At 44.9% G+C, this 13,030-nt stretch overlaps 1 protein-coding gene across 2 annotated transcripts in view; it reads right to left on the bottom strand.

The window, feature by feature from the left end:
• REEP1 (receptor accessory protein 1) overlaps positions 1–13,030 on the bottom strand; it is a 70,165-nt gene that overhangs the window by 35,599 nt on the left and 21,536 nt on the right. For both annotated transcript variants that reach the window (XM_064448908.1, XM_064448909.1), the window contains 4 exons: positions 7,150–7,222; positions 3,975–4,051; positions 2,280–2,400; positions 565–678 (listed from right to left, as the gene is read on the bottom strand). In XM_064448908.1, coding sequence (XP_064304978.1) covers positions 565–678; positions 2,280–2,400; positions 3,975–4,051; positions 7,150–7,222 — 385 coding nt within the window. The remainder of the gene's footprint in view (positions 1–564; positions 679–2,279; positions 2,401–3,974; positions 4,052–7,149; positions 7,223–13,030) is intronic.

Below are 13,030 nucleotides of genomic sequence, written 5' to 3'. Positions count from 1 at the left end.
CGAACTTCAGATCACATCTGCTTTCTGTCGGTACCAAAATTACAGGTCACTAGATCCTCCAGACTTCTCAACAATTCAGAACAACAACTGACAAACTGGGCTGCAGATGGCCTTCCCCTTCACTGCAGAAGGTGCTGACCAAAAAAAGTATTTCCCTGTCAGGGTGTTAACTGTGTTCACCTAACGTCAGCCTCTTTCATGGGAAGCATGCTTCTATTTTGACAGTGAAAATGAAGAGCACAGGCTGTGATGAACAGCATTGCTAACATTGTCACCTGTGTACTGAATGCTATGGAATATATAAAATTCAACAGAGGCCTGAGGCAGACCCTAGTCTTAATCCTGCATTTCCAACCTCCTAAAGGATCACTAGGCACCACACTAACTGTCTTCATTCCAAGAGGCACCTGTGTGGCTGGTGAATGGGAGATTGGAAGGCATGATCAAAAAAATCAGTAAGCGAATCCCTACCCTCACCTTCTCTCCCCCTCCACACTATGGCTCCTGTTAGCGATGGACGCAGATGAGATGCTAATGAGTCACCATCCGGACCCACACCTTTACCTTTGAAGCTGCCATGACAGCTGCCGTGGCTGCGACGTTCAGCCCCCGCTTCCCAAAGTGAACAAGGGCGTCGTAGCTCCGGTCTTTTGCCTGGACGAGGCAGTCATCGATCTCCTGTCACAGCAGACAACAAAACAAACAAAAAAGCACAAGAAGGACAAGTTCAGAGTGTTCCCAGCAAAAACTCTTGGCAGGGCCAGGTCATCTTTTATGGAGGCAGACATCCTCCACTTCCTCTACCTTGGCTTGAGAGAAGTTCACAGCCAACGTTTGCAAAGAGGAAAGGTTTGTAGGGGAGCAATAACTCTCATTGCAGGCTTTGGAAACTACTCTGCGAATGGAAGATTGGGACCCAAAGACAGGATACACTTGCACAGTGCAACCACCACCAATAGGTCCTGGAAGCAGGGCAGACACATCCACCTGGGTGGAATGGACCAGGGTGTGTCAAGAGCCATTTGCAATCCATGGGCTCTACAGACAAATTGGATTGCCCCATAGTTAAAAAGAATCATATTATGACACTGGGGAGCTGCAGCTGTACTGCCCTGGCTCCAGGACTGGTGGTCTTGGAAGTATCTGAGACGCATCTGCACATCACTGCAGTGTCCGGCTTCAATATGCCCATGGAATTGGTAGGTCCAGAGCTTCTGGACTTCAATGAGGCTCAATATACAGTGAAATTATTATGGAAGTTCCTGCCCTCACCCTCCCTCCCTCAAGACACAGGGGTCCGGATGATGATGCATGACAATAACTTCTAGTACTCAGGTACTGGATGTGCTGGGTTAGCAGGGACGGAAGGCTGCGAGAAGCTGTTGGCTGTTTAGTGACTCCCTCCCTATTCCTATAGATAAGAGGTGGCAACCCAAAATACACTAGCACTACTTGTGAGAAGCGTAAGCAGAGAGACAGTGGACTGATCCTCGCTGTGCTTCTTGGACAGGATTGAGATACAACTGTTCATGCGCAGTTTGTGGCTAAACAGAGATCTTTCACTTCCATAGTTGCCAGTTTAGTACTTTATACTTTACATGTTGATATGTGACTGAGAGCTATTCTTGGCCCATGTATCCATACGAGCCAAGTGGATGTGCCTGACAATGTCCCATTCACAGCCACAGGAATCTCCTAGGCAGGCAAATGATCCAAGCTATAATGTCCCCCTCCCTGAAATTTGCATCCTGAATTTGAGCAAGACATTTCTCAAACCAGGACCTCAACACGCTACATGCCTTACTTCAGCATGCTATACATCTCCCAGCCAGGCAACTGCTTGCTAAGCCCCTTCCAGACAGGCTCAGCTATTTGTCTCATTGCTGCATAACGTTTTAGGCAGTGCTAGGAACAAAGTTAAGGAGCCCTGGCCACCTGACCCTGTTTCTTTAATTGTTATATCCAGCCACAACACAGCACTCCAGCTATATTAAGCCAGTATGTACAAAGCAGCTCAGGAGGTATTTTTATGCCTCTCCCTCCCAACCTCTCAAGTGCACAATGATGAGTTAATATTTGTGAGTGCGTGGAACAGATGCCAGTATTAAAACCACAACAACCACAAAGAACAAAAACACCAACCAAAAGGAGATGATCAAATGATAGAGGAAGAGCATCAGCAACTCCTAGTCCTTCAATGAAAATGAGTGATACGAAGACTGGAATAAACACACTGTAGATCTGCTCCACCCAGAGAGGACCCAGGCACCCGTGATTACCTTTTCTTTTGAAGACAGCGTTGGATGGACAAATTTCCGGTACAGGAGGCTGGAGCCTTTTGTGTATGGAGACAGGAGCCAAGCTACAAAAGCTATTTTGAGTTCATAGTAGAACGGAAACCTAGAAGAAAAAAAGCTGTTAATGTCTGCTCCCAGTTTAACCACTGCCCTTAATTAGAGATGCTCACCACAGAAAGGGTCTGGCCAGTCTAGCTTAGGACAGCTTTTGCTTACCAAAGAATCCAAAGGCCAAAACACATTCATTCACCTTAACACACATCTCAGCCAGGCATGTGGGTGAATCGTTACTTGGGTATCAGGGCCATTATTTAACGGTCTGAAAGAGACTTGACTGTGTGATAAGAGGAGCTTTCTACCCACAACAAGTACAGATGCTGCCTTCATAGCATCACCAGTCATTATGAGGGAGCAATCCAGCAAATCAGTATTTCATTGATATATTTATGCACCTTTCATCTCTCCGCTTTTCTGCTTTTAGGAAAACACTTATCTGAAACTGAAATACAAGGATCTTTCTTGTTCAAGCAACATGCAACATAAAGGTGCAGATCCATACCGTGGCTTTCAGGTAGCACTGCAAAACATGCAGGACACAAACTAACAACAGGACATGCTTTAGCTGTAAGAAACCAGGGACTTCTTGAGATTAGATTATCCAGACTCTTTTCTGGAGGACAAAGTCTAGAGCTCAAGGCTGGCCAGCTAGCAGCATCCTCACGCAGGCAAGCATGTTGCTGCCAGCAGTGTGATGAACCAATGCTACCCTTTGCAGGCAGGGACAAGCAAGAGCAGCACAGAGAACCTGTGATGGCCGTGCACCAGTCCAGCTGGGCCCAGACAGACTCCTGATGTGCTAGCACAGCACTGTCACCGAGCCAGCTGGGCCATACAGCATCCAGGTCTGACCCAAAGGGCCTCTGCAATGCTTTGTTTTAGATTTGCCAGGTTGGTCCTACACCTCACTCTCTACAGCATACTTGATTTCACAGGCTGGACAAGCGCTGTGTCATTCCTCCCAAGAGACCCACATAATACATCCTCCAGAAAAACAAAGCTCCAGATGAACACAGTGGAGGTAGATCTGCATGCAAATTAGATAGAGAGACAATAACGTCTTTTATCTCCTTTTCAACAGATCTGACATCTTGCCAAGTACCCCCAATTCCCTTTGTCTGGACAACTCGCTAGAAGCATGCAGTGCTACACAAGAACAGGCTTTAGGTGAGGGCCATGCACTAGAGTTAGATTTTCATCCTGAAATCTGCTGACCTCACTGGTCTGTTTCTGCCTCATCCCTAGATTCTGGGTATTTACTGTAGGACACAGCTAGGTAAGTCTAGAACTATGCCTGTAGCTAAAGTTTACATAATGATCTCTGCAAGCATCCAACTTGGCATCAGCTGTGCCTCTCTCTGACAGAAAGGGGACTGAGACTCCTGTAATGATGTGTCACTAATGAGATACCACTGAGCAGTTCTGTCTTCTTTCTTGCTTTCCCTGTGACAGCACTGAGAAAGGAAGCCTGGCTCAACCAGACAAAACACGTCTATGTACCTGAAGCTGCTAACCCCGTGTTCAAGAGGCAGTGCACCTTTGTGACCCTTTTTTCCCCTTTGTAAACATTTCCATTTCATTCCATCTCTTGCCAAAGACCCTCTCCCATCTGGTGCTCACCAGCAAAGAAAGATATCCGTGAACGTCTCTGCTGTCGTGAAGAGCGCAAATATGATCCAGTACATCATCCATTTGACCTGGTAAACAAAAACAATAGCCGGTTCATGTTTCCCCAGGGGCCTTGAACTACCTCTTAGAGGCATAACTGCACAGAATAACTCAGAAAAAAAAAAAAGATTCTTTTCTCCCGCCCTTTTATTTAACAATTACTACAGACTTGAAGATGCCAGAGCTCCCCCCGCCTCAGCACATAACACAAGTCAGATTTCCACACAAGCCCTTGGGAAGGAAGATTGTGGCCTTTAGGACTGCTCTCATGAAGAGAAGAACATCCTGACTCTGTCCCTACAGAGGAAGCTCCACTGGCCAGCAGAGGACTACAGCCCTATCACAGGGCATTCAAACTCTCACTTGGCTCATCTTAATAGCAAAGGTACGGTGTTGGCCAAACTGCAATTAAGACAAAATGTCATTACTTACATAATATCTACAGGCAGGGGAAATTAGCCAGGAAGAGATGAAGAGGTAACTGCCCATCCCATGAGCGAGGGCTCAGGAGCACAATCAACTCACTGCAATTTATTGAATTAGTGTGCATCACTTGAGTGGCGGTGCCTCCTCACATCCACACCCTGAGCCCGTTGCAGTGACAAGGGCAAGCCCATTAGCTTAAAACCCTTACCTGGGGCTTACGTGAGAGCATTTACCTCGCGTTAGTAGTGAAAGCATGTGCTGTGTTGTCACTGTGTTCAACTATGATAACTCCACTGTGGGGTGGACTGCTTCATGGGTGATCTATGGATGGTCTCCTTTGCGGTGATAGCGACTGACACAGAAAAGTCTTTGGGTACCATGGCTTGGTCAGGGAAACTAGTATCTCAAGTAGTTCAGGAGTGTGGGGATTTTTGTCACTGAGCACTAAAAGGCATTTAAAAGCACAGCTAAACTATTGTGTTGTATGCAGTATTGGTTCTTCTGCACAGAAACAACATATTTGTCACATGCCATCAGCACTTCCAGTGATTTTTATCAAGAGATGTGGTGCTCCTCTTCTGCGTCACTGTCACCACAGACACGATTTAAGGAATAATTTCCAAGTACTGGACATGAGAGAGAAGCCTTTTATTCCCCCTCAATTTTTTTCCATTGGAGAATTGTAAAACAAAGTTCAAACAGCTTTAAGAATCCGTTTCTCCAAAGGAAAAGAGATGGTAAGGCAACAGTTGGTAATTTAACGGAAAATTGTCGTCTAATTAGCTCTGTTTGAAAATGGAGGTCCCTAAGCAGCTTTGCTGGAATGTCAGAAAGCTTAAGGAAGTAAAATCCATGAAAATCCATGACCTAGAGAATTAGACCGTGTTACCTAAGGCTGGGATAATTGCAATAGAATAAGGGAAGGCTGAGAAAGAAGGCAGTAAAAGAGGGATACCTACACCAGGTGCTGCTCTGGGGAAGGGAGGATGGAGGTGGCAATAAATCTGGGTCTCACCAGCTCCAAAATGGCTTGCTCCATCTTGTTCCCGAAGCAGTGGGGACAGGGCCTGTAGTGTCTCTCCATCTCCCTGCAGGTACTGAAATTATGCCCTGAGCACCCATCACGCAGCTATATAACTGCTCCCCTGGGATTTATATGTATATTTATATTTAGTGTCACAGCAGTAGAAAGGCACTGCTAAATGCCTGAGACCATTGTGTTCCCAGGGCAGTTTCTGCCAGACTTTCTACATAACTGTGACTCCCTCAAAGCCTGACTGCCAGCACTGTTCTGTCAGCTAGACTTTACTGCCAGCAAAACTTTTAAAAGCAAACCAAGACCTGGCACAGATGGGCTTGGATCAGCCTAAAGCACCATTTATCAAAATGACTATTACCAAGCAGAATAAAAATAAACTACAGTGATAAAAGTTTTGACTAATAAATGAAGGTTTGTACTGTGTCATTGTGAATAACTACTCTTTTTTTCCTTTTTTATTTTTTTTTTTTTTTAAATCAGACCCTAATGGACTTATTGCCACAACCGGTGTGTTAAACTGAAAAACAATTTTAAGTACAAACCAGGTCTTAGATCAGCTGTTCCCACATTTGGGTCCTGACCCTATTTGTCTGATGCAAGTTCCTCTTTTGCAACTGAGTTTCCAACAGGAATGGGACCCTTCAACAAAATATTTTCCAGAAAAGGACTATGCAAATGCTAAGCATCAGTGGCAGACATTGCTTGGGGATGCTAGCACACGCCTTTGGCGTTTCCAAGCAAAGGGTGTACAAACCTTGAGAAGCACAGCTGTCCAAGGATGCAGTGACATTGTGCCTTAAGTATCTGCTGTGTTCTGTAACACTTATGAGTCTCAAAATATCCAAAGCCATTGTCTGAAGAGGGGAACTGATAGAAAGGAAAAGTCTTAGCAGCCACACTGAGTCCCAGTTTGAGCTTGCGCTAAGGACTTAATGGGATAGCCATCTATGCTGTCACCCAGAGGAGAAAATGGGCTTGTTATCCCTGGGATCTTGAGAGGATTGAAAAGTCGAGATCTGGAGGCTGAGCTGGTTTCAGTGAAATTAACAGAGCTCAAGTTGTGAAGGGCACTACAAATCCTACAGGACCCCAACAGCATCCAAGTGGTTTTGATTCTCCCACGCTTCACTTTCGCTGGTGGCTCCATATGCCTTTGGACATGGGGCCCAGGGAACATTTTTCAGCAAAAGGTTGCCAGACCTGCCTGTTAATAGGTTGCTCCACAAGGAAGGGTGTTTCTATCTGAGGATTCAGTCCTATGCGCTTTGAGCTGCCTCCTCTGATCCTTGTTTTGAATGAGCAGCTAAAGCTTCAAGGCTTTCTGAAAAGGCTTTGATTTATTCTGCTCTTCAGAAACAAAGGAAAACATGCAACACTCTGGATGCCAAACACCTTTTAAGTTGGCCATATATAGCTCATGCCACCAGAGAAATAGCACACATTTGTCAAAGAGCACATCAACTCTGCAGAGGAGCCAGAACAAAAAACCCAAGTCTCCTTATTCGAGACTTGTGCCTAGCAATCAGCCAGTCTACCTTTAGGCCAGTCTTCACCTTGCACTGGTTTACGAGCTTTCCCAGAATACAGGCAACACCTTTACAGTGTGATGAGGAGCAATCTTAGAACAAACCCTGCAGCACAGCCACAAACCTCATTACTCACATATTCTTTGATGTCCTTTGATTTCACGGCTTTGTAAGAATAATATGCGGGGTAAAGAGTGCCAAATATAAGCCTGGAAAACAAACAAACAAACAATTAATAGATTAAATTGATTTCCTGTCACAAAGGAAGATTTTTTCCCATCTGTTAAATGTGTTTCTTGCACTAGCGAAAAGCATTAGGATTTGATTTAAGCTTGAGTGCACTAAGTACAGTATTGAAATGATTTTGCATCGCTGAATTCAGAGAATTTATTGCCAGTGACATGAATGAAGAGCAGGGATTCAGGTTAACTTTCCTTTTGCAATGGGTTCCATAGCTGTACCTTATGAGTGACACACAAAATTAGTTACACAGTACAAGAAGGACACTGAAGTGCTGGAACGTGTCCAGAGAAGGGCAACGAAGCTGGGGAAGGGTCTGGAGAGCAGGTCTGATGAGGAGCGGCTGAAGGAACTGGGGATGTTTAGCCTGGAGAAGAGGAGGCTGAGGGGAGACCTTATTGCTGTAGCTGAAAGGAGGTTGCAGTGAAGTGGGGGTTGGTCTCTTCTCCCAGGTGGCAAATGATAGGACGAGAGGAAATGCCCTCAAGCTGCGTCAGGGGAGGTTTAGGTTGGATATTAGGAAAACGTCTTTACTGCAAGAGTGGTCAGGCATTGGCACAGGCTGCCCAGAGAGGTGGGGGAGTCACCATCCCTGGGGGTATTCAAAAAACGTGTATAGGTGGAACTTCAGAGGCCTGGGGGTGTTGGGTTGATGGTTGGACTTGATGATGTCAGAGGTCTTTTCCAACCTTAATGGTTCTATGAAAACCAAACAAACCAACCAACAACCAAAAAAGACCACTGCACTTTTAAAAGAAAATTAAAAACCTGACTTCAGAATAAACTACTGTGATACCAGAGATATGGAGCATTGCTTTCAGAGGCACGACAAAATGAGAAATTTTGTCTAAAAACCCTTCTACCTCTTTTCAATACTCTGAAAAGCTGGCAGAGGATAAAGCAGCATCCAAGTTCTACTGGCACAAGCGTTTGAATGCTGGGGCCTTATCCTACATTAAATCTGCCAAAGGGAAGAGCCCTGCACTGTTTGGTAAAGTCATTTTGGGCTCACCAAATGAGGAAGAATTTGCCTACCAAGATATGCCAACAGGATCAGGCCTGAAAATCCCAGCTCTGTTGTTCTTTCAGACAGTTTCCTTTCATTTCAAGTCTGAAAGGGATGCTGTCAGCTTCAAGATTTCATGCAAGAAAGAAATAAGGATCCGTAAGTTAAAAATAGCACTACTGAGAAAAAAAGGTTGAGAATTTTTGTACTAACTCCTCTCCGCATCACTGCGTAGCCACTTATTCACTTTGACTGAAACCTCAGCAGGGCAAAGTGGTTTTGACAAGCCTATGCTTATGTCCAGAATAATCAATTTTATTCAATGCAGTAGGATGATGCTGCAAAGTCTGAATTTAATAGACTGCAAGGGAATGTTTATTGCCTTGCAACTACCCTTCTTCCCACTCGAGCTTTTGCTTTAAATTCACACAGCTGCTTCTGCTGCTCTTGGGAATGGAAATGATCAATGTTTCAATCCCTAATTGTGGAGCAACATGGACCCACAGTCGTCTTTTCCATCCTGCCAGTAGCAACTGTGTGCCATGGGACTCATAATTACAGTTGAGTCCATTACGTGCATAAGACATTAAAAATTAACACTCTGGGATATGGTGTGCCATCATACTTCCCATAGTTCAAGAAGGTATTTGTGAAAGAATGGGATGAGCCAGCACACATCTTGATTTCCAAAGCAGTGACTGGAGACAATGTGCCTGCTATTCATGATGCTTACTGTAGCATAGCTTAGTAAAACCTGAGGCACAATGCAGACTTCAGAAAAGCAGCTACTGAGTGAAGAGATTCAGTATTTTACAGAAGCTTCACATTGGCTTCAAAAAGCTTTGCTGGAAACAGTCAGCTCTGAACCTATTTCACCCCACAGGGGCTGTGCTATGTGCAGGGATTAGATATAATTGCTCAGAAAGATTCTGGGAAACCAAACACATTTTTGTCCCTTGTAATACCTTAACAAACAGCAACACTGGTTAAAGCAAGGAAGAACACAGAGACAATAGCTTGATCCTGTTCTCGCTGAAGCTAACAACAAATATTCCCTCTGAGTTCGGTGGTAGCAGGACCTAATCCAACGAAGGTAGAGCTCACAAAAGGAAGAAAGCTCCACAATATCCAGAAACTAACAGCTGTGCACATGAATAATATTTTTGGCTCTACTTATAAAAAGTACCGCAGTTCTGTCCTTCCTTCTTGGCCCAGGCTGGGTGCTATCTCACACTTTTATTTCCTGCAAATAACCACTGAATGATTGATTTTTTTTTTCCTTAGTTTGTGCTGATAACAAAAGTAACTGGATCCTAAAGAAGCAAAAAGTTTACAGGATCGCTAGAAAATAATTAGTTGCAGACAATAAACACTTGGAAAAAAATCCTGTGAGGAAAGGAAACTGTGCAACGCTTTTGCATATGCAGAGCAAAGGACAGTTAATAAGGTGATGTGCTCTCCCTAAATTGGAGATTGAGAGTTTCGCTGATTTGCCTTGTAGTGTGTTGTGTGCATATATGGACATTTATTACTGCTACGGTTTAACAGACTGAAAACCGGTTTAAGGAATGTTGGATCCCAGTCTTGTCACTGCTGTGGCTTATTATGTGGCTTGGAGTCACTTAACCTTTGGGTACACCCTACAAATGGAAGACAGAAGATGTTCAGGCATTTCTGTAAAGCATATTCAGGGTTTTGGAGACAAATACCTGCACATAGGCATATTCTAAAACGTCTCTTGTTACTGTCTTCACTGGGCTTTGGATCAGGCTTGAGGACAACTGATTTAATTCAAACATACACGTCAATCCTCTATCTCTCCTCAGTTCCTCTCCCCCACTGAAGAAAATACTGCTCTCTTCCCCTTCATCCCCGCGCTCCCTGTGTAATTACAGTTATCACTGATTCCTGCCTTCCTTCACCCCCATGCTCAGACTGTTGCCAAATCACTCCTTCTGCACGCTATACACAAAACCAAGGCTGATTCTTTGTCCTTCTGCCCAAGCCACTAAGTCACTCCTTGTCTAAGCCTCCTTTTCAGCCTCCTTTGCATGGTTTCTACCCTACCTGAATGCACCAGTGTTTAAACCTCTTTCTCCCTGCCCTCACCTCCCCGCCCCTTGCCTACCAAGATGAATCTTTGCTTTCCATATCTGAAAAATGTTGCTCCTAACTACTGTTGTTTTGGCCTTTTATCACTGGCCACCTCAGTCCCTTCTCTCCTTCAATGACTATAGTGCCACCATCTTCTTACTCTGCTGTTCCTTGTACGTCTTCCCTCCCACAACTGCCAGCTGACCTGGGAACCACACACACGATGATTCCTTCCGTGGTCCATGCATTGGCTGCCTGACTGGTGCCTGCCAGCTGGCAAGCTAAATTAACGACCTACCTATGGAGTTAGCACTGCAGCTTTTACCTCCTGGCAGACACTGCTATGAGACAATCTCTTATCCAGCAGCTAATTCTTATAAATAATGTAGAAACTGAATATTTGAGACCTCTCTGACCCATCTATTTCATCCACAATCACTTTGCAGATCCAAAAGTCAGCAGCAGTGGAAAAATAGACTGCTTAAGCCTCACTTCCTTAGGAAACCAGGCTACAAATGCAGAGTCAACCCACTCCCCACCCATTTCCATCTTTCAAAGCTCCTTTGAATGAGTTATGTACCCTGGAAAGCCTTGGCTCTTTTGCCCTCTGTGCAAAAGCAGAAGCAAGACATCCTGATCAGCAAACCAGGGGCTCCCAGGGCTTGATGTAGTTGCTACTTTTAAAGCTATAGAGATGTGTTCCTACAGCCCAGGCTAAAACAAACACATACCCTCAGAGTACAGGGAAAGGCAAGAAGTAGTGACATTCCTCAGCAAGTTAGGAGAAGCTCACTTGCAGCACTAAACAAATAACCACAACAGTCTAACAATTCTTGCACTACTCCATGCTGGAGGTCTACCTCAATTACAATCGCCTGGAAAAAGGACAAAACAGCAGCTGTAAAGAAATCACTGAAGAGTCAACTAATTGTGCAACAGGAGGCAAAAATCTAAGTAAAAGGTTAGTCTTCCTAAAGAACAGGATAAGGATTAATGCTGGAAATCTTATAATCCTATTAGGCACAGCAGCAGCAGCAATCCCCAATCTGGACCACTATGTGCGCTTCTGGTCATTCTTTGTAAAAAGGGACACGGCAGAGGCAGAAGGGGAAGGAGAAGGGCAGGGGAAGTGTGTGGATGCGCACTGGGGAAGAGAGCAACTGTAAATGCTGCAGTTGTTTCTTTTGCAGCAAAGACAAATAACTGAGGTTATTTGCTCCTACTCCTGATGCAGGACAAGGGAATGTTCAACTGAATCAAGAGAACAAAGTCAAAAAGGAGGGGAAAAACCCTCTCTATCACCAGGAGTTAATCTTTGGAACTTAGTAACTGTATTTATATGATTATATTACATAGGTTTTAAGGATTGGTTTTCAGTATTAAAGTTTACCACTAAACGAGACAGGAAAGCATGAAGCTTCCCATGTTGTGGGGTTATCTGATTACCAGGGGAGTATTAAAGGAACTGAACTGTTGGCTCTTCCTTAGCAATCTCTGTCGTATTCCAGGGGAGCAGCTGCACCATCACCAAACTTCCTTCTGTCTCCACTTACCAGTACAGCCACAGCCAGCCCTGGCTATTATATCCTTCTACTCCTTCTCCAAATCTGCCAGCGCAGTGATCTGACCAGCACAGAGCACAGGCTAACCCAGATGTGACAACATCCCTCAGCATCCAGGTTACAGCCTGGGGATCAGCCTCATAGCTGGTACCAGGACCTGGGATGGCCCCACATGACACCTTGAGTTCCAATGATTTGGTGATGCTATTTCCCTCAGGAGGGGCCTGGTCCTACAGCCATTTACCTGTAAAATTAACTCTCACTTTCTGTACAGTAGCCACTGAAATAAATGGAAAGATTCTCAGCGATTCTCAGGAGTACTGGCCAGGACTCAGGTTACCTCCAGAAGTGCCTGCACACAGGTATTTTCTGGATGGTAACTTACTGTTACAAACATACCAGCATGGTGCTGTCCACATCCCAAGCCATCCAAGTTTTGCTCATCTAGTTACCATGCCACCAGTGATGTTTGGGCTGCCCAAATATTTAGATCTTATTACTACAGCACAAATAGAACAGCCCTTATTTTGCCCGTAAAAAACTAATGTTTACATATCAGCGGCACACAGCAGCCAAGACGGCCAACTTCTGCTCAAACACAGCAATGGACACGTTTAAGAATCACTGAAATATTCCCTATTTCCTCAACATATTCACTGGCTAGTGCGTGCTTCTTACGCATGGAATGGCAGCTGAGCTGTCACCATGCCAGCATTCCTTGCTGAAACTGCCAAGAAGGGTGCCAATAGGTTTGCATTCCTTATTATCAGTCCTAATTAATGTTCACACAGTGCCACAGATTAAAAATAAATAGCACTGTCTTTGCACCAAAGGTTCCCAGTTTAAATCCAACAGCTGGGGATGTGAAAATAAGCAGCACACAAGGTCAGGGAATGGGTTAATGCAAGCCCCTTGACGGGTCAAATGCCCGATATCCAAGAAGGGACTGGGGCGGAGGAAGCACCAGCTGCAGAGGAGGCTGCAGGATGGTATTCCCTGGTGCATGGTGCCTCAGTTGCAAAAACATCCCCCCAGGAAAGCACTGGGCTCTAACACCCTGAGACAGATCAGGCTCACTTCAAACTCCATTTGCAACTTAAATCAAACATCCTTGT

Source organism: Phalacrocorax carbo, chromosome 4 (assembly GCF_963921805.1).
Source record: "Phalacrocorax carbo chromosome 4, bPhaCar2.1, whole genome shotgun sequence".
NCBI lineage: Eukaryota > Metazoa > Chordata > Aves > Suliformes > Phalacrocoracidae > Phalacrocorax > Phalacrocorax carbo.
Note: the sequence above shows the minus strand (reverse complement) of the source record. Positions and strands in the feature narration are given on the sequence as shown.